We start from the raw sequence: 27,261 nt of genomic DNA, 5'->3' as shown, positions 1-27,261 counted from the left end.
GTGCAATGGTATCTGGGAAAAAAAATTGGGGGGGGGGAGAGGAAGAGGGGGCTACAGCAGCAGATTTTCAACCCTTCTCCAATCTTTACTTTGAGGAAAATCACCCTGCAGAGCCAAGTACTCAAAACGACACAGAACAGGGTGAGTTAAGTATGGCCTGTGTGCCCTAACTCCAGATGTCATTAACTTAACTTTGGCTTTGTTTTCTGTGGTTACATTTCCTTGGGTTTTTACAGTTTTACTGACACAACAAAGATGTGATGGTTGGCACGACAAACAGTCATGGCTTCTTTTCTCGTCATTGACAGTGTCAACTGGTATAAATAGAGAATTAAACAAAGTGACATGGCTACCTGCCTTGTCATTTCTTCTTGTGTTTACTGAGAGAGGAAGGATGATCCAGTGGTTAGGGTGCTAGCCTGGGATTTAGGAGATCTGGGTTTAAGTCCCTGCTTCACCACATTCTTCCTGTGTGACCAAAGGCAAGCCACTTAATATCGCTGTGGCTCAGATCCCCATTTTACAGATGGGGGAAAACAGTACTTCTCTACTTCACAGAGGTGCTATAAAGATAAATACATTAAAATGTGTGAGGTGCTCAGATGCTTGTCTCATGGAGGCCTGCCATACAAGTACCTAAAATAGACAAACAATTCAGCACCTACAGATATAGTATGTAGCAAACTGCGTTCAAGTTGTAATAGATTCTCTGAAAATTTGGAATTGACGCCAGGAGAATTGATATCTACGCATAACAGGCCTCTGTACTTGTCATTAGAAAAAATAACCATCCCTCATCTGAGAACCTGCTTCCTTCTCAGAATGCATTTCCCCTCGCTGTGAGAAAAGCAGATGATTGTCTGGTTGTTCATTATGTGCTTGTACTAGGCTGCTGGTTATCCTCACTTCAACAGAAAAGGGCCAACTGAAGAATGTATTTTGGAAACAAGAAGCATATAAACAATGATGGTCGGTGGACTTTGCAAAGAAGGTGGGACACTCTTCAGACCAACCAGCTTTGACAGAATCCTTTCACCACAAGGAGAATGATCCAGTATAAATCTTACACCCGAAACAGTTTCTCAAAGCAAGCACTGAATGCACTAGTATGTAGAAATGGTATAAAAATGCAGCAAGCCAAAGCTGAACAGCAATACAAAGCATTAGTGATCTCAGTTCTGGAAAGCTTAGATAGAAATATTAGTTTAAACATAAAAGCAAGCATTCTGAAAGCAGGCAGGCAATGACAATTGCTTTGCAAAGATTTTATTAAACTAAAGAAAACGTACAGGCAGCAATTTAACCTTAATGCTAAAGCCTTCATTAGGAGACCTCTTGTGAATATAAGGGAAAGAAAATCAAATATAGGCTATGTAATTTTTTTATATTTTTTTATAAACGTATGTAAAGTAATAAGAATTTTTTTCTCTCTTTAGCACAGTATACAGATTTCAGTCACATTTGAAATACAGTCATCAAAAGCACCAACCTCTGCAAGGGAATTAAACCAGAGAGGTCGAGCTGCTTTGGTCAAGTGACAACAACACTGTAGTGCAGGAGGCTCAAGTTCTGGAGACAATTCTGATCTCTTGCTCTCTGAGGCCTGTGGGGTTTAGTGCATTACGGAGTTGATGCACTTCGGTTCCTAGCATATGGTGATTTGTGTTCCCTAAGTGAGGATCTTCAACTGGCACATTAATAGAGGAGGCACTGACTCAGGAGAAGACCTTCTACCCACCCTCACAGCTGGAAGAAGGAGCTGCAGCCACAGCTACCTAAAAGGGGGAACAGGATCTTTTTCAACTGCATTCTTGGATTCACATTTGCACCGGCCATTGGTGATAAAGCCTGGCAGATGGAGGCAGAACCAGAACTCAGGTGTCTGGAGTGACATCACCAAACTCAATTGATCAAAAGCAATTTAACTGATTACTGAATAAAAAGATGTAAAATTGTTAACAACCCTCTTTCATACAGCTGTTTGTCTTCTTCTACACATGGGACTGTAGCCTCTACTGAGATCTCCCTTGCCATTCAGACACCATCTCCCAGCGTCACAAGCCAGGACAATGGGCAGTCTACATAGTAGGTGGTTCTTGCTCTCCCATCTTGCCAACATTTGGATTCAATTGTCTTGCTGAGGTTCATGCAAATGCTTTAACATCTCAACAACAGGCCCCTTTGATGGCAGGAGGATGCAACATGCATCTCGAGCAAACACACAAAACCACTGCCCAAAATAGAGAACATTCATTTCCAAAGGTTGTTTTTTCGTTAAGGCTGCGAACAACTCCTCCAAAGCTCCAAAGAGAAGTGAAGAGAGTTCCCCTTTGCCAGTACTCCCTTAGCAATAACTATGAATATGAGAACCAGTCTCAAGACTACAACAGGAGATGGAGCAGGAGGAAGATGGGGGTGGAGGCCTGGTTTTCTCAGAACACAATCTCCAGATCATCTGCTTTTCTTTTGTAATCCTATGTCCTCTGTCAGTGCTAGAAAGCAGCAACACCAACAATAACAAAAAGCAATGGCTCAGGAAAAGAGAGAGAGCAAGGATGAGGGAGTGAGAAAGCCAAGTATGAAGCAGCTCCACTTTTAGCTGGAGCATGGAAGCAGAAAGGATGCAAAAGTCGTCTGCACACACAGGCTGGGCATGTCAGTGATTCTCTTTGCTCTCATTACCATTCTCCAGATTTTCACTGCTTTCATAGCAGCCAGAATCCCGGGGGGAGCATCTGCTCAGTCCCTGGCCTTCTATGAGAAGTTTCTCCTGAGACCCCGATTGGTCACTGTTACCTGGAGGAGGTGAGAGTGCACAATGAAAAAAACGCCATTACACAGGGAATCTGGTGCAGGTTCTTGGGCTAAACACTTCCTCTCCTCCCCAAACACTTGCTAGTACCCACTGCGTCAGCCCAGACATCTGAGCATTAGGAGGGGATAAGGCTCTGTGGAAAGTAATCACAATGGGGAATAATGCCATTGGAAGACAAGATACGGTACAATACCCTCATTTTAAAGTGTGAGAACAGTGACGTGAACAACAGAAAGTGCAGCAGGGACTTGTTTAAATGGGATAGTGTCAAAAGGCTTTGACCAAATTACTGACCTATCCTGAAGATGGAAGCCAGGGGAAGAATCAGATGGAATTACTAGTAATTCTTCCCCATGACGGGGCAGAGAGTGAGTGGGAAACTAGTGGTAAGAATTCCTTCCTTCCTTCCTGGCTGGCTCTGTGACTATCCCCAGCACTCCCAGGAAGGGGAATCAAGCTGTGTGCTGGATTCCAGGACTTGGCCCTTAAAGTTTGGTCAAACTGTTTTGTACAGAAACTAAATTCAGGACTGGAGAAATCAAACCACCAATTGCCTGATGCACAGCTGCCGTTGATGTTGTGTTATGTTATGTTCTTCAACAAAAGCCAGAAACTGCTAGTCTGATGCCTATTCTCAGATCATGAAAAAAAGTAATTATGGAGCAGAGCCAGGAGCTGTGCTCACACAGGCTCCAACTGTCTCTGTCCCACTCCACTTTTTGTCCACCCCCATCACATGCAAGAGGAATTCATTCTCTCCAACCCCCTTCCAAATAATGCCTTACATTTTTAAGCCAAAGTGGAAGGTCACTATAAAAACTTTTACTGCAAAAAAAAAAAAAAAAAAAAAGTGAACATATTAAATCAATCTTGTAAACAATGAGGTAAAAATCATATTAAGTGACCAAAAATGCCCCAAATCAGAGGGGAAAAAAGCCTAAAGTTTGTAACTTGAATTTATTCCTGGGGAATGACAGAAAAGTTAAGGCTAGCTCTGTGGAGAATGTATAGTGTAGGCTACTTGCAAACAGTACAAGGAGAGGTCAGAGGAGAAGGGAGAAATGGCACTGTTTGTGAAAGCGTAAACCGACAGCAGAAATCTCTTAGCAACAGTATTGGACCCACTGGCTGTGTTAGCAACACTTGATTTCCAGATGAATGAGCCCCATATTGTTCTCTGACTAGAACCCTGACTATTCAAGCTTAGCTGATGTATATTTTCCTCTTAAAAGTTACACACACACTCACAGGACAGCAGATTTTACAGGAAAATAAATAACTGTGGTGGAGTGAAATGCAAATGTAAAACAATCTGCAATTCCCTAGAAGCCTAGTTATTTAACATAGGCACCACAGAAATGCCTAGACTACATAAGACAATATCAACAGACTCCCTCAACTAGTTTCCTCTCCCAGAAGTGGTCAAAAGAGCCCTCAGCAGGGCACTGGGAAAAAGCCAAAACCCACATACTATCATATTCCTGTAAAAGCTCCACAGCCGTGAGGAGAACAGCTCTGTGCTCCGGGTCTCGGATATTCAGCTCATCCAAGTCTTCCTCCTCCAGCAGTCTGAAAGTGTCCAGATCTTCATAACCATTGAACAGAAAAGTGGGCATGTGCTCCTGTGTGGGGGAAACAGGAAACTAGTGAGCCGTACAACGAGACAAGAGATCTACCACCTGAAAACAAAGGAAAGTTCAACCAATCCGTGCCTATCTAGGCAGTTTCTTCTTCAGCTTGATCTTCCTAACAGATTGTTACTTATTACTAGGGATCAACTGAAATACAAAAAAAAACAAACAAAAAAAAAACAACGACCCCCCCCCCATATTTACTGTAAATGCAGGGCCTTCGTTACGCAGGGCATAGGAGGGGCATAACAATATACATCCACAGACTATACCAGTTCCTCTTTCTTTCAGAGGGATACATTGTTTAGAAGCCTTAGTTTGTACTAACAAGTTCTGTTTTGTTATACCAGGTTTCTTGAACTGCTGTAAATTCACAGTGTCAATTACAATACCCTCGATATGCCATGGCATGCACCTATTATGGCCGATTCTTTCTGCAACAATATTCTCAATGGGTAATATTTTCAAAAGTGCTTAAGTCCCATTTTCAAAAGTGAATTAGGCACAGCCTGTTAATGATATGTCTGCACTGCAATTAAAGAACGCTGGCTGGTCCGTGCCAGCTGACGCGGACTTGGGCTGTTTGATTGTGGTGCAGACAGTCAGGCTTGGGAAGGAGCCTGGGCTCTAAGACCCTGCGAGGTGGGAGTGTCCCAGAGGTTGGCCGAATGTCTGCATCACAATCAAACAGACCCTTCGGCTGAGCCCCGTGAGCCCGAGTCGGGTGGCACAGACCAGCCATAAGGTTTTAATTGCAGTGGAGAAGTACCCGAAGTGCCCCAGTCATGCTTGAAAATGGGACTTAGGTGATTTTGATCCCCCCGTTTCTTTTTCTTGAACTGCTAACATTTTGAGACCAGAATTTTTAAATTGGGCTTAATTTATTGAGCTAAGAGAAAATATAACGGACACGCTCATAAGGAAAGAAGAGGTTACACCGCACTTTTGCATTTTGCACAGCAATACATCACTGTCATGGTGCTTTCACTGGCTTTCAGCGTGCAGTTGCATAGCTTCATACATTCACTGAAGTGAAACGGTTGCACAGACATAAGCCTTGGAAGGGATTTACACATGGACTTTTTTTTTTTTTTTAAACTGCTTTAAATTCAGGCTTTTAAAAGAATTAAAAGTTCATTTTTTTCAAGAGTGCTTTTGTAACACATACACCTCCTGGGTGTGCTGTTCTGTCCCATCTCGTGGCACCGAGACCACTTACAGAGAGTTAAATGAGTCTGCTCTACAGCCTTAGCTAAGAGCCAGTTGGCTTTTCATTCATGCAGTAGAGGCTCATGCAGCTCCAGGGGCCCCAGGTTTGATCTCGCCCGCCAAAGACCGGGGTCTGTCACCGTTACACTTTAAATGAAGCATTCCAATACTAGGAGACATCACTGAAGCTATAAGCATCTGTGTTTGAATTTCATTCCCTCTGTTCTGCAGATCCCTTAACTATGAATTAACAGAACAACCTATTTTGGCAATGTAAGAAGAAAAGAAAAAAATAAAACAGAGGGAATTTTTCACTACTGCACCACAAATGCAAACAACCATGTCAAAGAAATTATAGGACCGCCGAGTACATAAATAGTGTCCTAACCGTTGGCACAACCACCTTCCTAACCCTTCAGCGCCACACCTGCTGTTGGATTTAGAAGCCAATCTCCTCAAACAGCCTGCCCTGCAGGTGCACAACATGTCACATCTTTTCAGTAACAGCGTAATCGGAAGAACAAACTACAGGCACAGCAGCTTATCTCCAACCTGGCTGACCTTGAGCTTCCTGGAACAGGGACGATCAACTCCCTTATTAAAAGAAACAGTAACCTAATGTCCTTTGGATCTATGCTAGGTTTTTTGTTGTTGTACTCGATCTCACTGCCAATCTGTGGAATGTATTAGGATCCTGGCATGTAGGTAACTGACCCCTTCGGCAGTCCATTACACTGGACGTTACTTGTTCTATGCATCAGCTACATCCCCTCTGTAAATTAAGAGCCAATTCTGCTTCCATTACATAAATGGTGAACGTTCCAATGGGTGCAGGATTAGGACCTTACTGTGTAGCCCCTAAAAACTTACTTAACAGCACGCACCCCCCTTCCCATAGGGAAATTGTATCAAGAGAGAATGAGAACTAACCTTTAAATTGATACGATCAAGGAGATCCTCGACAGACTTGGGCTGAGGTGGTCTTCCTTTCCGTCGTCTCCTTGTGGGCCGCTTTGGCTTCTCTTCCTCCTCATTTAACACGTCCACATAGATAAATTTGAAAGTGCCCACTTTGTTGTTCAACAGGCCCATCCAAGTGCCCATGGGAGGTTTGCTGATTATATCGATGATATCACCTTTCTGAAGGCACAACAAGAAAGAATGGGACAGTTAGGCACATAATTCCTATCAATACTCAGGCAAACTCACTATCCTCACTCTGTTTTTCCACTTACACAGAACCTGAAGACCTCAGGGGAATTTGCAAACATGACTCAATCACATACGCTTGTGAGGTGTGTCTTGTCACACCCATTTTACAGATGGGGAAAGAGGCAAACAGAGACTAAGGTCCACATTAAAAAAGCTGCAGTGACGCTGCTGTAGTGCTTCAGTGTAGACACTAACTATAGCGATGGAAGGGGTTTTTCCATCGACCATCCATCCATCGATGGATGGACCATCCATCCATCGATGGAAGGGTTTTTCCATCACCCCGGAGTTAATCCACTTCCTTGAGATGCAGTAGTTAGGTCAACAGAAGAATTTTTCCATCGACCTAGTGTTGTCTACACCAAGGGTTAGGCCAGTATAGCTACATCTCTCAGGCGTGGGGATTATGCCGATGTAAGTTTTCAGTGTAAACCAAGATCATACAGCAAGATCAGTGTAGACCAAGATCATTCAGCAAGCTAGTCACAGATCCTGGAATAGATCCCAGGAGTTCACACTTACACCAGTAGTTCTCAGTTATCTATGGATTGTTGCTCATGCTCTCCACTGTCTTGCTTTTGAACATGGTCAGGCAGCAGAGAGCATCTTCCTTGTGAATGTACTGCAGTGTCTGTGTTTCAGGAACCAGAGTCAAGCCAGTGATATGAAGTTTAAACCACTTTATTAGTTACATGACAAGATGGCTCCTACAGACTCTGAGCACACAGACCCTGGGTGTGACTGCATCATGTGAGTGACCTCTTATAATGGGAGGCCCTCTGGTGATTATTCCTGGCTAATTCTAAAGAGACCGTACCACAAGATACTACTCCTACTCTGTGTCTATCAGCAGTTGCTGTTTCAGCTCTAAAAAAGGAGTACTTGTGGCACTTTAGAGACTAACCAATTTATTTGAGCATAAACTTTCGTGAGCTACAGCTCACTTCATCAGACGCATCCGATGAAGTGAGCTGTAGCTCACAAAAGCTTATGCTCAAATAAATTGGTTAGTCTCTAAGGTGCCACTAGTACTCCTTTTCTTTTTGCGGATACAGACTAACACGGCTGCTACTCTGAAACCTGTTTCAGCTCTGTGGCACTGTTTGTAGCTAGTGCAAATTATAATAGACTCAATTCTAGTTCGGTGCAGGTGGACTAGGTCTGGCAGCGTAGGTGGCCACCTAGACACAGGGCACACAGCGTGGGAAGTGTGCAAAAGTGAACTTTATACTATCTTTGCAGCCCTTTCCCCACAAGGCTTGTCCTTGACAGCAACCAAGAATCTGGCTCAGAATATTTATTTGATCAGGAATTAACAACTCTGGCCTGTTTCAGCTGAGTTCTTCTGCTTGCCTGTTGCTAGAAAAACTCTCTCTGAAAATTGATTTTTCAAATCCGTGCAGAGTGGAAGTAAATTTACAGCATATATTTTCAGTTCCACAGTAGTTAACTCCCCCACTCCCTTCACACATACCCCTCCACTCCCTTCTCTGCCTGCCCCTTTGGAATTTTAAAGCAGGTTTGCTTGGATTTAGGAAAATACTAAGAACTACTCACCTATATTTTATCACCCAAACAACTCCTAAGAGCACATTGCAATACCAGAAAGAGACAGGTAACGAGAATGCAGGGAGCACAGCCTCAGTTAAATAAGGGACTAAGTACTGTGTTAGCCTTCCTCAGACTAAGCTCTTACTGACTTTTCAGTGGGAGTTTTCCCTGAGTAGCATATGTCATTTGATCCAAGAAGAAAACTGGTACCTTAAGTTTCAGGGAGTCAGTATCATAAGGGCTGGGTGTAAAATCAGTGTGAACCCTGGCTCGTCCACAAAAAGGTCCCCTATAGGGAGGCTCTTCATCATCACCATCTTCAGACTTGACACTCTCCCGGTTGCTGGCTGAGGAATCTGTCGTGCTCACTGTCTGACCACCTGTGTGGGGAACCAGAGTAACAGCTTAAAAAAAAAAATATGCTTGTTAGAAGGGCTCATCAACACCAATTCATTTCTGCCACTGTCAGAGATGAGATGCAAACACGAAAATGCTCATAAGAACTTCATTTTATTTACTGTGGAAATCTATGTGCCCTGCAGCAACAACAACAAAATGATGCGATTATAATTGAACTTACTCATTGAGCTCTGACCACTTAAGGAGCTCCTCAGGCTTTCTACTGAACCACCAGCTTTCAGTTTGGGCTTATCCAGAGAATCAGTCTCTGGCTGTGGTGACTGCGGAGAACCTGGCATTACATCAGGGCTGGAGTCCTGAAAGAGATTTGAACCCATTTCAGATTGGCAGATTCCCATGGAAGATGGCAGGGACTGCTTGCATGTATCTTAAGAGAAAACTTAGTACATATTCTACTACATGTTACCAGCAAGGACAGAAGTCATTAGGATTTATTTATTGTCGGCATTATGGTAAAGTCTAGGGGACCCAACAGAAGTTGGGGCCCCACAGTGCTAGGCTCTGTATAAACACATAATAGGAGACAGTCCCTGCCCCAGGCAGCTTACAATCTAAACAGACAAGACAAAAACAGGTGAAAGAAAGGGGGCATTATCCCCATTTTATAGATGGGGAAACAGAAGTTAAGTAACTTGCCCAAGGTCACAAAGTCTGTGGCAGAGCTGGGAATGGAAACTCCTGAATCCCAGTCCAGTGCCTTAATCACAAAACCATCCTTCCTCCCCAGGTTCATTCGTTTGCTCTCCCTCTCTGATGTATTACAATTTAGGCAACCATTTTGTATAGTATTTTTAAAATCCCAAACTAAACATTTTGCTTGATGCATTGTTAGATGTTTAAAACCCAGCAGAGAGTTTTTCCTTCACACAAAACTCCCAGTTTAGAGACAAAAAATTAAGACACTAAATATTTTTAGTGAGAACATTTGCTATAGGCTTTTAACTGCTTGTCAACTTTCCCAATCAGGCATTTGCATAATATAAGCAAAAATAAATAGCGTCCATGTAAGTCAAAACAGAAATGACCAGATGGGTGAGGTAATATCGGGTCCTGAAGAAGAGCTCTATGGAGCTTGATAGCTTGTCTCTTTCACCAATAGAAGTTGGTCCAGTAAAAGGTATTACCTCACCCACCTTGTCTTGCTAATATTCTGGGACCAACACAGACAACACTGCAAACAAATGCAGATATGGAAATTTTAAACTTCTTGCCACAAATTACTGTCATTTTTTGTTTGTGTATGTGAAGAGAAAAACAATTAACTGGAAAATGCAACCCAGACACAAAGAAATTATAAACAAAAGCAAGGATGCTTAGACACATATATGAGGAGGCAATTTCTGTGTTCATTCCTTCATGCATTATAGACAATCCAAATGCATATTATCCATATTGAAATTGTGACAGCCTATCGGAAGAATGGCTCAAGCAATCATTTCCATTTCTGGTAGCTATTTGCAGGCAGAGCAGCATTTGCATGTTTTTGAACACATGCTGGCAGCAAAGAGGCACTTAGTTTGAGAAATGATGCCACAAAGATAGATGGTACAGCATTTAAAAAACAAAACAAAACCCAACCCTGCTGATATACAGAATAGTTGGCATTTTCACAGACGTGTGGTCATGAAACCATCTGAATGAAACCTATTATTTACATACTGCAGAATCATCAGGAAATATCTCCCCAGCATATGACTCTACAGGTCAAGCGAATCGCCAGAGAAAGCAGAAGAGCAGAAGCAGATCACTAACCCAATGTGCACACAGTTTTTCAGATTTATCTCATTCCTAAGTAGAATATCCAAAGGGTGGTTTGGCCCAAACATCTTATCTTTAAAGTTCCATAATACAGGAGGAAACATGACCTTTGTTGCAGCTTATTATTTCTTAATTGAACTGCCCATTTGAAATGAACAATTAAAAAAAAGTATCACCCGCATAGATCCAACGTGGCTGCATACATACTTAGGAAGGGGATTCCATACTGCATACATACTTAGGAAGTGTGAGCAACACTGCACATGATTGAGGATGACACCACATGCTGCGTTTTTAAAAATGTACTGATAGAACAATTCCGTTTGTCATTATTTGGAATAGGATTTAGTTATTTTTAAAAATATATTAATAATTATTATTATTAACATTTGTACGATGGTAGTGCCTCAAGGCCTCATCCAGATTGGGCCCAGTAGTGCTGGGCACTGTTCTAATGTAACTCACTGGTGAGTGTGCATTCCAAGGCCACCTTCCTCTCTGCGATTCGCAAAGGGTATGAGTTGGTACAGTCCCAGCTAAACAGCCGTGTCTCTTTAGCTCAAGCTGTAACAGCTTATGCTTTTAGCTCTGGAGGTTACCTGGTGTGTTAGCCAAGACTTCGGCTGCCACATGAACAGAACAAACAACAATCCCTGCCCCAAAGAGTTTACAATCAAAAACGAAAGTTCCGGACAAGCAGCATGGGCTTGAGCAAGGCAGCCCAGTGTGTGTGAAGTGATGGACAATAATCATTACAGGGATGACCAGTGAAGTAACTTTGTTCAGCAGCTTTGGTTCTACAGTTCCACCTGCCACCCTAAACCTTACCACTGCTTTCTTCTGGGGCACGTGTGGCCTAACACTCATCCCTTCTCTTTAATAACATCAGGTAGCCCATTCTCAGGGAGTTCAAAAGGCACGAGGTGGGAAGACTGCAAGGCAGAGCTATTTCCTTCTAAAGTAAACCCATTCTCTAGTTCATTGGGATGACAAACACAGCAACATGCTCTTCTCCAGCCTATAAAGCACAAGGGAGAGAGAGGGGGAAAAACCCACCCCAAATCTCCCATTCTTGATGCTCCTTTCTAATAAGTTTTCAAGAAAAATTATTACAAAATTGTTTTGGCTAGCTGCTAAAGTCCTCTCCAAAGACCGCAAGAATTAAATGAGAGTTATAGTTGGTCACACTAGTCTGGTGCTGCAGGTCCACATTTATCAGGGCAGTTAAAATTATGACTTGATAGCTATCACTTGCATTAGCCTGGGATCAGTCTGCTTCAGTGAAGAGAAATATGGATCACTTCATTTGGGAGCAAAAATCCACAATGCTCATTATTAATTTGAACCGTAATTGCACCTACAGGTCCCAGCCCCACTGTACTAGGTATTGCTCAAACATATACCAAAGAGAAGGTTCCTGCCCTGAGGAGTTGATAGTTCGAACCGGATCTTCAACATCAGAGCGGAGTACTGTTCAGCAAATGACAAGAGAGAAAAATAACGCCTGGAAGTATGTAGCCAAGCTGTCCCAAGAGGTATCACCAGAGGACTGCTGATAAATTATCACTATGATGGTATATTTGTTCCTGTCCACCAATAGCATGCTCCAGCTTTCTAACACTGCAAGGATATGCTAATTGGCTGCTGATTATTAAATGGCCACTAGAGGGTAATATTTATTAGAGAAAATGTTGCTTTCCCAGCTGTTTTGTAAGCAATTACTTACACATTACAGGTGGAAAGACTGATTTATCTTTTTTTAGTTCATTAGACGCTTTGACAATCCACCAAACCAAAGAAGATGAAGTCTGCCAAAAGGGATTTTCTCGGAGAGAGATTTACTTTGGCCAGAGTAAATTCAAAGCACAGCTTTACAACTGCATACGCTGATGGCTGCTTTTAAGAATGAACTGTACAAATCTGTGATGAAGCAATGGTAGAAACAGATACAAGGTGTATCTATTTTCACAGGCTGCTGCGGGGGGAGCGGTAGGTTAGCTCTGCTTACGAGAGGGGAGTTGTATGTGTTGGGTTTTATAGGGAGTTCAGTTAGGGTGTCAGCTGTATTTTAATTTTAGTTTTTTGAACTGGTACAAGGAGCCAGGGCTCTTTTTATCACTGAAGAAATCCAAAGAAATAATAAATAAAATGATAGAGGTGGAACGACAACACGTCAGTCATCTCCCTCTACTGAACAGTCACCTCGAAGGAGATCTGAGACTGAATGGTCATGATTAGGTTTCTATAAAAGACATTTCTATAAAAGTGAGAGGTTTAAGAAAAACACAGGACTTGCCATACCACATTAAGTCGCACAGAAAAATTTCTTCCTGACCTCACTGGACCTTTGGGAGATACCTTGAAGCATGCGGATCAATAGCCCCTATAGTTTTTATCCTAGCAAGTATAGTCCATTGTGAGCATTACATACCTGCTCTGACAGAGAGCTGCTATATTTTTTAGACATCCTTTTCTTCATGGTTTCTTTTACAGACTTCACCTTTTTGCCAAGAGATATACGGGAGGCAGAGGGTGATTTGATCACTTCTTTATAAATGAAGTCTCCTTCTTTGCCCTGCAAAATAAAATAGGGGGTTATGTCTATAAAATAAAATACAAGAGCAAATTCTTGCCACGCTGCCTGCCTGTTATATCTCACTCCAGCGCTCAGTGCAAAAAGGTATCCGGGGGTGACACGAAGGTAGCACAGTGTTTGGTTCACTGCTCTCAGCTTCAGCATGGAATCCTTCTCTTTTTTGGCCTTGACAATAAACTCTGTGCATAAACCACTGTAGCATTCTCATCGACTCTTGATGCTTCTCAGACCTGATTATAAGAACTGGTTTGCGGCTCTAGAGGTACTGCATGAAGTTATGTTGGGGATTCAGTAGAGGGCGTTCCTCCGCTTTGAGTTACCATTGAACATTCGAGCTGTTAGGCAACACTACCTTCTGATACAACATAAAATCGTAGTCCGATCTGTTGCTTGGTCAGTAAAGATCCCCTACCCTTTTTACACAAGAGTAGGCATTGCTAACCTTGTGATCCTTGCCAAATACTTGCTTGGATAACTGCATTCTGCCTGCCTGAATTCCCATTTTATTTTCAACTGGATAAGCTGCATTCTCTCTTCTAAACTGTTGTGTAGGTTTCCTATAGTTTAAACTAGTTGCTGCATCCACCACACGTGTTAAGTGGCTGCACTGATTGATTCTTACACAGACAGTTTACACAATCCGTAAAGCACAATATTTCTCCATATGGCTTCCAAAATACATATTATAATACAACTCTGTTAGAGAGGCACTCGTAGCACCTCCATAGCCAAGGCTGCACTGAGATTTGCACTGCGAAGAGGACAAAAACCCATTTCACACTTTAATGGTTGAATTTAATCTTCAATATGGTACAATAACCCTTCAGGAGGATAACTGAATTTTCCACAAGGATTATAATTTTGTTTTTAGAAAAAAGGTCATTATCATTACAAAAACCAAAGACAACATACATGCAAACCCCCAAACAAAGCTAGTCTAGATAAAAAACCCTCTCCCTCCCTCTTCTACAAATCATTGTGAAATCTGGCAGTCACCAACTCTACCTTCCTTTCTCTTTGCAAAGATAACCTAATTGCTAACTTTACTGCTTCTTTTCATCAAGTTAAAGATAACCTTTTGTCTTGTGAGTTCTGAAAAGACATTAAACTAATGCAGTTAGAGACTTTCAGCAAATCCACTTGATCTGCATGCATTAGTCTCGTATACCGTATCTTTCTCACTGCTGGTGGAAAGGGAAAGCATAACATCTAGATTTCATAGTTTCCCAGATCAAAAGGTAACCTGAACAAAACATCACAACTGGTTTAAAGATACTAGCTAAAAGATATACATCATGTGCTTATAAACCACATGTAAGGAAGAAAATCACTGAGTACAGATTTCTCTAGTCCCAAGGAAACTAATCCCTCATTATCAGACATGTTGGCAATAGGTTGTTTTATTATTTAGATTTGATCTAAACTACTTGATATAAAAGAATTGGCAGAGACCAAGGCTAAAATAGTAAAAGTTGTTCTTGAAGGGGGAAAATGGTACAGTGAGCTGATCATTATTTATAATATAGTTCTTTTTGGTTGCAGATTTCACAACAGCAACTTTTGGATCAAAGTAATACATTTGAGAGTTTATTTTTTAATACCAAAAATAGCATTAAGAGGCTGGGGGGAGGACTGCCAACTTCAGAACAGGCACTTCTATAGTGACTTCCATCCAGATATCTCAAAGCCTTTCACAGATACCAATGAGTGAAGGCCTAAAACATTTTTGTATGCATTTTATAGATGAAGCACTGAACCCAGATTAAATAATTTGGGGGCCCTGTGACCATGAAAATTGGGCCCCCACCTCACGTGGACCCCAGAATGCCCCTCTTCCCTACCCCACTCAGACCCCTGAATGCCCCTTCCACCCCCCAAATGCCCCCACACCACATATACCCCAGCTCCACTTTTCATGACACCCATCACACACACATCCCACCTAACTGCGACCCCAACCCCTCAGCCCCATTTATAGCAGTCCCCACCATCTCCGTCCCCAACCTCACAACCCCTCCAACATTCCCAGCTTTCCCCCAGCCCTCACCCCACAGTCCACCAAGAACTCTCACCCAGCCTCTCACCCACTGCCCCAGGACCTTCCTGGTCATTCACAGATGCCCCTCCAGTGGAATGCTCTGCTTCCATCTCAGGCTAGGGTGGCTCCTCCCAATTCCAGCTACCCTGCGATTCTCAGGTTTGGTCCGGCCACCCCTCATGGAGGGTAGCTAGGCAAAATTGGAGGAAGTGGCATTGAGAACTGCCTCGCTGGGTCGCCGCACCACTCAGTTTTGTTTTGGTTTTTTTTCCAGTGGTTAGGGCTCCCTGCCCCCCGCCAAGATGGGGCCCTGTGCAAATGCACTGAAGGCACATTCGTTAATCCAGAGTGGTCATTGTCATCATCTTCTTCTTATGTTCTGGTCACAAATTAGATATTTTTCCATCTGTGGTGAAGCACAGATATCACTTGACTTGCCTGAGGTGATGCAGCAAGTCAATGACTTAGCTAGGAATAGAACAGAGATCTGACCCCTAGTCCTGTGCTGTAACCACCTGAGCATTCTCACATACAGTATATAAACAAACACACACACAGTATATGGTTGTCACAAAGCTGAGAAACCAGTGCAGTTGGTGGTTAAAAATAATAATTGTGCTCTCTGGGCTGCTTCCTTGGATCCCCAAACTGCTATTATAGAACTACACCGAAGACTACACTGAACTCCACCAAGAAGCATTTCATAGTACCACACATGAGGAGCCTCCTGCTATTTCAGACCCAGCCCTTCCTACCTCCTACTCACCATTTGGTCAGAGTTGTTGTTTCCAATGTGCAGGGAACGATTTGTCAAGTCAAATCCTCCAAAGCTACAGGTTCTCTGTGGAAAGGACAGGATTAGTACAGAAACAATCACATTACAAACAATTAACTCACTCAAGCATCTTCTCCCATTTGGAGAACATCACTGAAAACACAAATGTATGCAGAAGATGAAAATGGAAAAAAGGATGAGAAACTGAGAAAACTGTCCACTCATTTTATGTAGTAAGCCTTTCAATTTTCTGGCAACCTGATTCCAGCCTCCTCCCCTATACTAGTCCAAAGTAGTATCCCTATAGTCAGGGGCCCCAATCCCTTGAGGTGTTGAGTGAGCACCTCCTGGGAGTAGCTGAACACCTTCAACTTCCACTGAAATCAATGGATGAGCTAAGCACCTTGCATAATCAGGCCCTGGGGGTGGAGGGAGGGGGGAACATAACCCCAGTCCAGCTGTCAAAAAGGGATATGCCACCAGAGGTTTTATTCTTCCAAAGCAATGACTCCAGTTTAGGCATCTCTCACCCCTGCTTGGTGGTACAAAGCAGCTTTATCAGCCGCTGGGAAAGAAAGCAGGTCATATTTACAATGGCACGATTAGCCCAGTGGAGTGACTCACTCACTGCTCCTCAGACCTGGCCAAAAACTCTGATACTGTAGATAATAATCTTCCTGCCTAAAAGCATCAGCACTATGACACCGGTTCCCTCCCAAAAGCACAAAGTCACAGCGTGACCAATCACACTAAGTAAAGCTACACGTCCACAGCAAGAAACAACATGTTCAGCTCTGGCTGATGGACCTGTTCTAAAGCTCTTGTATCAGCTGGAAGAGGACTGGCCCCTTTGAACTCAGTGGGAATACAACTACTGCCTTTCAATACAAGAAGGTAAAACTGTTAAAACTTTTTCCCCCCTCAAAAATTGGAGCACAGTACTGTACTGCAGTGACCTTGCTCTGTTCCAATGACTGTGTTTAGATTCTTTTCACTGACAGTAACCACATGGGACATCCCAGGGAAATAAGGATGCAGCAATTAGTATTTATTTGTATCAATGGTAATATTCGGTAGCTGATTTACAGACAGGTAGTTCTCTGTTTTAAATGATCTCTTTATAGTTAGACAAAGCGATGGGGAAATGCCTGAAGAACATTGGTGTGCTTTTTTTACATCCTGATCCAACACATAATGAAGTCAATTGAGAGATTTCTAGTGACATCAATGGCATTAGATCAGGTTCTTAGTTCTTCAGATTTGCCTAACAAACATCCAGAAGCTGTTGAAAGGCTTGAAGGTAGGTAACACCTATCAGCTGACAGCTACTCAACGAAAAGCCTGGAGACTGTGATTTGCAGGAAGAAGACCCAAAAATTACAGTCCCCAATGGACAATTTGATTAATTGGTCCTATTAGAACAAACCTTTGTTCTACCTTATTCATTTCTAATCAGGTGGGGTGGGACAAAGCAGAACAACAAATATGGGGATGAAGAAAGTTGCATGACCTCGAACCTGTCAAAGTTGGCTATGGATAAAGCAGCGGGTGTCTCTTGAAAGCTATCAGCTTTCTCTCCCTGCACATTCAGTGGCACTTAAAGAAGCTGGCCACAGGAGCAGGGCAACAGGCTCAGACATAAGTCCAGAGGGCCAAGCCTTTGCTCCTCTGCTCCCATGGCACTCAGATGCAAGAACATGTGAGATCCAGCTTCATGGAACCACCTTCAATGAACACTCCTACTCCAAGCAGCCCACAGCCTTCTGCTGAGTTGGGAGGAGGAAGAGGGAACTGCAAACAAGAGAGCAACATCTAGAACACAGAAGAGAAAAACAAAGAGAAGAGAAAAGATGAGCAGAAAAAAAGGTGTGAGAGCAGAAAGACTATGGACAGGAAAAGAGATGACAGCAACTGTAATGAGGCATGGTGAGAAGCCACCTAGGGAGGGGTGTGTGTGTGTGCGTGCATGTGTTCACTGGGTTAAGGGCATCCCTCTGTCACAAGGGGGATATTAGCAGAAAAAGTTTGAGAACAAATGACTTAGTCACACTGGTCAAGGCGAGCTCACAACCTAGCTGTGAGAACGGTTTTATAAAAAGTCATACGCTAGCCACACCAGCAAACACCACCATTAAGATCTATGTTTCATACACAGCACTTTTTAACCCAGGGGTTGGTAAACTATGGCCCGAGGGCCGGATCTGGCCCATGAGCCATTTTAAGCCGGCCCGCAAGCTCCTGCGGGGGAGTGGGGTCTGGGACTTGCGCTGCTCCAGCGCTCCAGCTGGGGTGCCGGGTTGGGGGCTGCACCCCGTGGCTCAGCCCTGCTGCGGTGCTCCAGCCAGGGCACCGGGTCACCGCAGCATGGCCCCGCTCTGGGGCGCAGGGTCGGGGGCCACTCCACGTGTAGGAGCCGGAGAAGGGACATGCCACTGCTTCGGGAGCTGCTTGAGGTAAGTGTCGTTCAAAGCCTGCACACTTGAGCCTCTCCCCCCCCACACCCCAACCCTCTGCCCCAGCCCTGATCCCCCTCCCGCCCTCCGAACCCCTCGGTCCCAGCCCAGAGCATCCTCCTACACCCCAAACTCCTAATTGCCAACCCCACCCCAGAGCCCGCCTCCCCAACCAGAGCCCACCCCCAATTTTGTGAGCATTCATTGCCTGCCACACAATTTCTATATTCCCCGATGTGGCCCTCAGGCCAAAAACTTTGCCCTGCCTGTTTTATCCACATAACTGGGACCTTCTGTGCCAAGCAAATTCTAATTAATCCCACCTTGCTCAGATAACCTAACACTGAAGAGAGGACAGTGGAACAGAACTTAAGGAATTGTTCTCAGCCAATGGCTTTTAAAGCTAGCCAGAGTAGTTCTTGTAGCAATCTTCTCTGAGAAGAAAGTCCTTGTAAATCTTTACCTTGCCCTTTCATGTCACTTTGATCATTTCTGGTAATACTGTACCAAACAAAAAGTCTGTGGATGAAGAGAGGGATATTCAATGGAATGGTCATGCAATCAAAAAATCCCAACATATTAGGATACTGGGAGGAAAGAAAAACTGATGTGATTCAAAAATTTCAAGCATGCCCAGGTCACCGAAACAAATATAAATGACAAAAACAAATGGCAAGACTAGACTGTGACCACTTCCACTGAATACAAAGGCATTACAATTACCCTGAGGTTGCAGCAAGCGTTACAATTTTAGGAAGAAGGACTGGAGGTGCTTGAAGGTCATGAGACTCTTATCAGGTTTCTGCTGTTTTAAAAAGAAGTTTCTTTCAAGCTAATAGATTAGAAAGTCCAGTCCAAAAAAGAAAAGAAAAGAAGTGCTGTCCTTTTCTTCTCTAATTTTATCTTTGTGAACAAGCTAATGAGTTCCATAATGAGACTTCAAAAGTGAGACTACTCACATGTTTTTAAATGATTAAACAGCTTCCTCTTTGGGATGGCATCTGTATTTACAAGAACAGAACATCAAAGGGCATTTCTAATGCATAACTGTGGTATTTTAGAAGACATGAAGAATTAGCGGAAACTAGCAGATCTTGTCAGTCTGCATATGCCCCACAAATATTCAACCTGCAGAGGGGTGTTTCAGGTACAATCAATTAAAATGTCATTACATAAAAGAATATTGTTCAAGAACACTATTTCTGGAAGTAACATGACACTACCAGTGATGAGTCAGCTAGTCCCAGCTATATTGGAATTGGAAAAGGTTCAGAAAAGGGCAACAAAAATGATTAGGGGTATAGAACGGCTTCTGTATGAGAAGAGATTAATAAGACTGGGGCTTTTCAGCTTTGAAAAGAGGCCACTGAGGGGGGATATGATAGAGGTCTATAAAATCATGAGTGGTGTAGAGAAAGTAAATAAGGAAGTGTTACTTACTCCTTCTCATAATACAAGAACAAGGGGCCACCAAATGAAATTAATAGGTAGCAGGTTTAAAACAAACACAGGGAAGTATTTTTTCATGCAATGCGCTGTCAACCTCTGGAACTCCTTACCAGAGGGTGTTATGAAGACCAATACTATAATGGGGTTCAAACGGGGGCTAGGTAGATTCAGGGAAGATGGGTTCATCAATGGCTGTTAGCCAGGATGGGCAGGAATGGTGTCCCTAGCCTCTGTTTGCCAGAAGATGGGATTGGGTGCCAGGGCATGGATCACTTAATGATAACTTGTCTGTTCATTCCCTTTGGGGCACCTGCCACTGTCAGAGGAGAGGATAGTGGGCTTGATGGACCTTTGGTGTGACCCAGTATGGCTGTCCTTATGTAGGCTACACAGAAGCACTAGTGGAATAGCCAGGAGAAACTGTTAATTGTACTGGGTCAAAATAAAGTATTACCACAGTCGCCATCAACCAAATACAAGTGTATGCCTGCTGGGTGTGGTGCTCTTTTCCCCTCTGGTGGTACTCAACCATCTTGAGATTAATGAGTCTGCTACAGTCTTAGCTAAAAGCCATGCGGCTTTTAACTCATGCTGTTAAAAGCATATACTCCTCTGCTGGCTACCCTTCCCTGTATCCCAACTTCCCAGGTCTCACCTCCATCACATGCTAGGGAGCAGGAGCTGCAGTCAGGGGCAGGGCAGAAGTGACTCAGAGAGATTCTCTGCTGGAGAGAGAAGTTGGGGAGGAAAGAAGACATGTAGATAACAAAGCCCTCTACCTCTCTTGAGTGCTGGACATGTGGGGAGGGAGGCTACAGAGCTGGAGTGCACTGTGTTAGCAATTGAGAGGAAAACTGAGGGGGAAGATCTGGGATGAGAGTAGGACGGATAACAGAAGGAAGCAGAAGGAGAGAAGCAGAATTTACTCAGTCTTCCATCCACCTGAAGGATTTAGGTACCCTACAATATTTCCTTTTAAGGAATGCTGAACTAATTTATGAAACAGCAGAAAACTTTTTTCACATTGCTTCTCTTTTCCCCAAAATCTCAATTGCTGAATTAGAAGAGTTTAAAAGAAGCTTTTAGTGGTAAATTTTGCTCTTTCCCATTGAGTCACTCCATGCACATGGGAACCGCAGACTTGACAATGCTCTTCTCTTTATACACTGAAAGGGATTATACCAATTTCTTCACTGGGGACTAGAACGGCCCCTGTCCTCACAGCTCATTTTTGCATTTAACAACTTCTATTGGCAAATGAGAGGGGGAAAACACTGTACTAAAGTTTACAGGTTGGGACAGAAAGCAGAAACAATGCTGACTGCAACCTCACAGGAACTGGAAGGCCACCTTCATGACAGCTCTTTGACTCACAGACTTTTGGTGGATTCTCAAGAGAACCCTTTTAGTACAACGGTCCACTGTGGCAGCCCACTTCCGTTTGGCCTCCTCATCCTCATCCAGCAGGCATCTCCTCAGGTCCTGCTTGTCAGCCTTGCTCATGGTCCTGTCAGTGACGGGACGCACCAGCTGTGATAGGTTGAGGTGACTGTACAGGCTTCTCTCCACCACGTAGGTGATATTGAACTCACTGACAGAGGTGCGCCCTCGAAGCCTTCTGTTTGGGAAGCCACAACCTCCTCCCCCTTTGGCTTTGTGCCGGAGCAGTTGTAGGTCACAAGTTGCAGGGGATGCGCCTTTCCTGACAGGACGCTGGCAGAGAAAAGCTCTGGAACAGGAATAGTTAGTATCCATTTTCTTCAATCGGATCTGCTTCCTGACACTCTGAACCTCCTCCAGGGACACCAGGAGATGGTGCTTGTGCCTGGTGCTGTCATAAAAGCAAATACTTTCAGTACTTACCCCATGGCTCAGGGAGCCAAGGCCCTTCTTCATCTCCCCCTCTGTCAAAGAGCGGCAAACCTTCTGGGTCTTCTCCTCTTCTGGGTAAGAAAAAAATGTCCCCAGCTTCTTGGGGGGCTTAATAAGTCCACGGCTATCAGTTTTGCTGAGGGTCTTAACCAGCTTCCTATTAGCACCCCAAGTATCTAGGCTGCTGGATGAAGGAGAAGTGGTGAGTGAGTCTGAATCATCCTCAGGCTGCTTTTCAGAAGAGCCATCTAAATAGAATTGCTTCTTGTGAACTCCTGAGTAAAGTGCCGATCTGTCATCCAGTACAGGAGAGCTGTCAAGTGAGTGCTCGTCCACACCTATAGGGGACAAAAGCAGCAAAACATACATCATCTTTCACACTTATCATCTAATTTACTCATACACTAATGAGTCTTCCCCTGGAGGTTGTGCTCTGGCCAATCATTTCATTAAATTAAGACAACAACAACAAAATACAGATACTTAAAATGGAGAAAATATTCCTGACTACTTGTGATGCACAGTGGCCCATAACGTTTTTGTTGGTGGACAGACTTGCAGCAAGTTCTCCCACTTCCATAAGCAAAGCAAGAATTCTGGGATAACTTAATTAAGAAGTAGCCTTAAAGAATATTTTAAAAAGACATTACCAAGACCTTTTCAGCATTTTAAACATCATTCTCCCCTTCCAAGTGGTGTCAGTAATGAAGCTTTAAAAAGTTGAAATCAAGATGCTTCTTCCCAGAACGTATTTTTTCATCAATCACTGCACACACTGTTTTATTCTATTAATTAGAAATAATAATAGTAATAAAACTACTTTGCACTTATACAGTGCTTTTTCATTCACAAACCTCACAGAGCTATAATGAAGGAGAAGAAAGTATTTCTTTCGTTTATAGATGAGAGAGATGAAGAACAGAGTAGTTAAGTGGCTTGTCCAAGCAAGTCAGTGGCAGAGGTGAGACCAGAACCCAGGTGTCCTATCACATCACTTATATGCCAGACTATGCTCCTCCTGTTGGTTTTTTATTGTCACTCTGGTGCTGAGATGTTGGCAATGGGCCAAATTCTGCTGTTTTTAATTGAGCAACATTCCCATTGAATTCTAAAAAGTTTGCTCAGCTGAGGACTGCAGATTTTGATGCATTGATATTTACGTATTTATTTAAAGAAAACAAGGAAACTGAAGGACTGAGTGTGGAGGGAATCTTATCAGAAGTTACATGTATTTTGTAAACACAGTGAAATCACAGGAGTTTTCCCCACTTCTTTCTTGCAAAACACACTGCAGAAAAGTGTGAAAAGAAATGTGTACACCCACAGGAGCTCCCATACCATTCTGCTGGGTCGTAGAGCTCAGCTACCAGCAATGCAATGTAATTGTTATGGGCAAGAAATGCATTCAAGATACCCAAGAGCAAACACCACACCAAACATCCCCACTTGGTTTAGATTTCCAATCGCCAGTTCTGCTACAAGCCAACAGTATTTCTCTGTGTAAGGTATGGAGCTGAGCCCAAGGATCATATTGAAAGGCTAGAGCTTCCTGAGGGTGGCACCGAGTTCTATTTACATTATGTTTACTTAACGCATTTGTGAGAGAAAGGAAGTAGGTCAAATTGTGGGTGTACCAACCTCAGCATCCCTTTAAAAATATGCTTTTCAGCCGCTCTCCATATTTTAGGTGGAAAAAATGATTTTTCAAACTGAAATATTATTTTAAAATAATGGCTAGAACAAAGATACAAGAACGGGACCTGGGCTGCTTTTGGGATTAGTGGAGGCAAATAATACACTTAAAACATAATTCCTTTTTACGTGTAAGGGTTTAGAAAACATTTTCTTCAGATTTTTCTACTGAGCATCTTTTAAGCCAGATGCTGAGTTAGGGAAAAATGCCAAAAAATATCACGCACATACATGACACTTCTGCCCAATATATTAGCTAGGGCATGTATATAGGCAATTCACACATCTGTATGTGTTCCCAAGTGCTCACAGAGCTGTCTTGTACAGATTGAATTAATTTTTAGTGAGTTGTGAAACTTTCTTTTTAAAAGAAAACTGAAGTTTTATCCATCCCCACTATAACTCAAGTGGCTTCCACAGTGTTACAGCCGGGATGAATTTGGACCACTGACTTCAATTATGGTGTTGGTAAACTATCCTAATAATAGTGAATAAATTCCAACATGCAAACAACATTGCAGGTCTAGCCTCAGCCTAAACAAGGATGTAAATTCAGAGTTGAGACTTCCTATTTCATCTTCTGTTCATTCTGTCGGCAAGAGACATCTGCTGCACACACATTAGTTGAAACCTACGCCTCTCTTCTGTGAAGGTACAGCCAGCTAAATAAAGGAATGGTTGTGTGCCAGATTTGACACTCTTAACATCACTTGCACTGAACTGTTCAGTGGTTCAGTTACTTTTCCTTTTCCCAGTGTAACAGAATAATAGTTCGTATGAGAGTGAATAAGCGTTGACAAATTACAATGGCCTATTGAGAAAATATGTATTTAAACAAGTTGCAAAATATGCATTGTGTGTCATAGGCCACAACAGATGTTGTACGGAGTCAGTCCATAGTACAGAGCAGGGGTGGCCAAACTTACTGACCCACTGAGCCACATATGAAAATCTTCGGAAGTCTGAGAGCCAGGGCACACCTGACGGGAGTTGGGGCTTCAGCTCCTCGTAAGAACATAAGAATGGCCACACTGGGTCAGACCAAAGGTCCATCCAGCCCAGTATCCTGTCTGCCGACAGTGGCCAATGCCAGGTGCCCCAGAGGGAGTGAACCTAACAGGTAATGATCAAGTGATCTCTCTCTGGCCATCCATCTCCACCTTCTGACAAACAGAGGCTAGGGACACCATTCCTTACCCATCCTGGCTAATAGCCATTAGTGGACTTAGCCTCCATAAATGTATCCAGTTCTCTTTTAAATCCTGTTATAGTCCTAGACTTCACAACCTCCTCAGGCAAGGAGTTCCACAGGTTGACTGTGCGCTGAGTGAAGAACTTCCTTTTATTTGTTTTAAACCTGCTGCCCATTAATTTAATTTGATGGCTCCTAGTTCTCATATTATGGGAAGTAAATAACTTTTCCTTATTCACTTTCTCCACACCACTCATGATTTTATATCCCTCTATCATATCCCCCCTTAGTCTCCTCTTTTCCAAGCTGAAAAGTCCTAGCCTCTTCAATCTCTCCTCATATGGGACCCGTTCCAAACCCCTAATCATTTTAGTTTCCCTTCTCTGAACTTTTTCTAATGCCAGTATATCTTTTTTGAGATGAGGAGACCACATCTGTATGTAGTATTCAAGATGTGGGCGTACCATGGATTTATATAAGGGCAATAAGATATTCTCCGTCTTATTCTCTATCCCTTTTTAATGATTCCTAACATCCCATTTGCTTTTTTGACTGCCGCTGCACACTGCATGGACATCTTCAGAGAACTATCCGTGATGACTCCAAGATCTCTTTCCTGATTAGTTGTAGCTAAATTAGCCCCCATCATACTGTATATGTAGTTGGGGTTATTTTTTCTAGTGTGCATTACTTTACTTTCATTCACATTAAATTTCATTTGCCATTTTGTTGCCCAATCACTGAGTTTTGAGAGATCTTTTTGAAGTTCTTCATGGTCTGCTTTGGTCTTAACTATCTTGAGCAGTTTAGTATCGTCTGCAAACTTTGCCAACTCACTGTTTACCCCTTTCTCCAGATCATTTATGAATAAGTTGAATAGGATTGGTCCTAGGACTGACCCTTCGGTAACATCACTAGTTATCCCTCTCCATTCTGAAAATTTACCATTTATTCCTACGCTTTGTTCCCTGTCTCAGTTCTCATGAAAGGATCTTCCCTCTTATCCCATGACAACTTAATTTACGTAAGAGTCTTTGGTGAGGGACCTTGTCAAAGGCTTTCTGGAAACCTAAGTACACTATGTCCACTGCATCCCCCTTGTCCACACGTTTGCTGACCCCTTCAAAAGAACGCTAATAGATTAGTAAGACATGATTTCCCTTTACAGAAACCATGTCCAGGGGCCTCACTGGTTGTTTAGCAGGCTTTCTGCTTTTGATGTAAAATTAAAAAATATTTTGTTATTACCTTTTGAGTTTTTGGCTAGCTGTTCTCCAAACTCCTTTCTGGCTTTTCTTATTACATTTTTACAAGTAATTTGTCAGTGTTTATGCTCCTTTCTATTTATCTCACTAGGATTTGACTTCCACTTTTTAAAAGATGCCTTTTAATCGCTCACTACTTCTTTTACATGATTGTTAAGCCATGGTGGCTCTTTTTTAGTTCTTTTACTGTGTTTTTTATTTTGGGCCTCTATTACGGTGTCTTTGAAAAGTGTCCATGCAGCTTGCAGGGATTTCACTCTAGTGACTCACTGTACATTTTAATTTCTGTTTAACCAACCTCCTCATTTTTGCATAGTTCCCCTTTCTGAAATTAAATGCCAGTGTTGGGCTGCTGAGGTGTTCTTCCCACCACAGGAATGTTAAATGTTATTATATTATGGTCACTATTTCCAAGCGGTCCTGTTATAGTTACTTCTTGGACCAGATCCTGCGCTCCACTCAGGACTAAATCAAGAATTGCCTCTCCCCTTGTAGGTTCCTGTACCAGCTGCTCGAAGAAGCAGTCATTTAAAGTATCGAGAAATTTTGACTCTGCATTTCATCCTGAGATGACATGTACCCAGTCAATATGGGGATAACTGAAATCCCCCACTACTATTGAGTTTTTTATTTTGATAGCCTCTCTAATCTCCTTTAGCATTTCATCGTCATTATCGCTGTCCTGGTCAGGTGGTCAATAATAGATCCCTACTGTTATATTCTTATTGGAGCACGGAATTACTATCCATAGAGATTCTACGGAACATGTGGATTCATTTAAGATTTTTACTTCATTTGATTCTACATTTTCTTTCACAGACAGTGCCACTCCCCTCCTCCCCTGCAGGACCTGTTCTGTCCTTCCAATATATTTTGTACCCTGGAGTGATTGTGTCCCATTGATAGTTCTCACTCCACCAGGTTTCTGTGATGCCTATTGTATCAATATCCTCCTGCCAGGGCTTGGGGTTTCAGCCCCACTCCTGCTGAAGCCCGAAGCTCTGGCAGGCATGCCACGCGGGGCTGAAGCCTTGAGACCCCCCCCTACCTGCTGGGCAGAAGTCCCTACCCCACCATCTCTGCTGTAAGGCAGAGGACCCGAGCTCCCCCCAAATTCAGTCTGGTAAGTGGAGAATGGGGGAGTAGGGGTTGGGGGGAGTTCTGCGAGCCGCACTTTAATTATAAAAGAGCTGCATGTAGCTCACGAGCCATGGTTTGGCCATGCCTGGTACAGAGCCTTAATGACACTAACATATATGATTTTTAAAAATGCTATGGAGAAAAAGGTAGCAGAGAATTAGCAAGCATCAGTGACTTAGCCACTAAAAAAAAT

The 27,261-nt window shown here is 43.0% G+C and overlaps 1 protein-coding gene across 4 annotated transcripts in view; it reads right to left on the bottom strand.

Moving 5' to 3' along the window:
* SASH1 (SAM and SH3 domain containing 1) overlaps nt 1-27,261 on the bottom strand; it is a 172,362-nt gene that overhangs the window by 14,844 nt on the left and 130,257 nt on the right. For 2 of the 4 annotated variants that reach the window (XM_073337578.2, XM_073337581.1), the window contains 8 exons: nt 21,282-22,117; nt 15,997-16,071; nt 13,028-13,171; nt 8,999-9,134; nt 8,629-8,798; nt 6,586-6,795; nt 4,287-4,437; nt 2,683-2,796 (listed from right to left, as the gene is read on the bottom strand). In XM_073337578.2, the coding sequence (XP_073193679.1) occupies nt 2,683-2,796; nt 4,287-4,437; nt 6,586-6,795; nt 8,629-8,798; nt 8,999-9,134; nt 13,028-13,171; nt 15,997-16,071; nt 21,282-22,117 (1,836 nt within the window). The remainder of the gene's footprint in view (nt 1-2,682; nt 2,797-4,286; nt 4,438-6,585; nt 6,796-8,628; nt 8,799-8,998; nt 9,135-13,027; nt 13,172-15,996; nt 16,072-21,281; nt 22,118-27,261) is intronic. The other 2 variants (XM_073337580.2, XM_073337582.1) reach the window with 1 other exon arrangement.

The sequence above is a fragment of the Lepidochelys kempii genome, chromosome 3 (assembly GCF_965140285.1).
Source record: "Lepidochelys kempii isolate rLepKem1 chromosome 3, rLepKem1.hap1, whole genome shotgun sequence".
In the NCBI taxonomy this organism is placed as follows: Eukaryota; Metazoa; Chordata; order Testudines; family Cheloniidae; genus Lepidochelys; species Lepidochelys kempii.
Note: the sequence above shows the minus strand (reverse complement) of the source record. Positions and strands in the feature narration are given on the sequence as shown.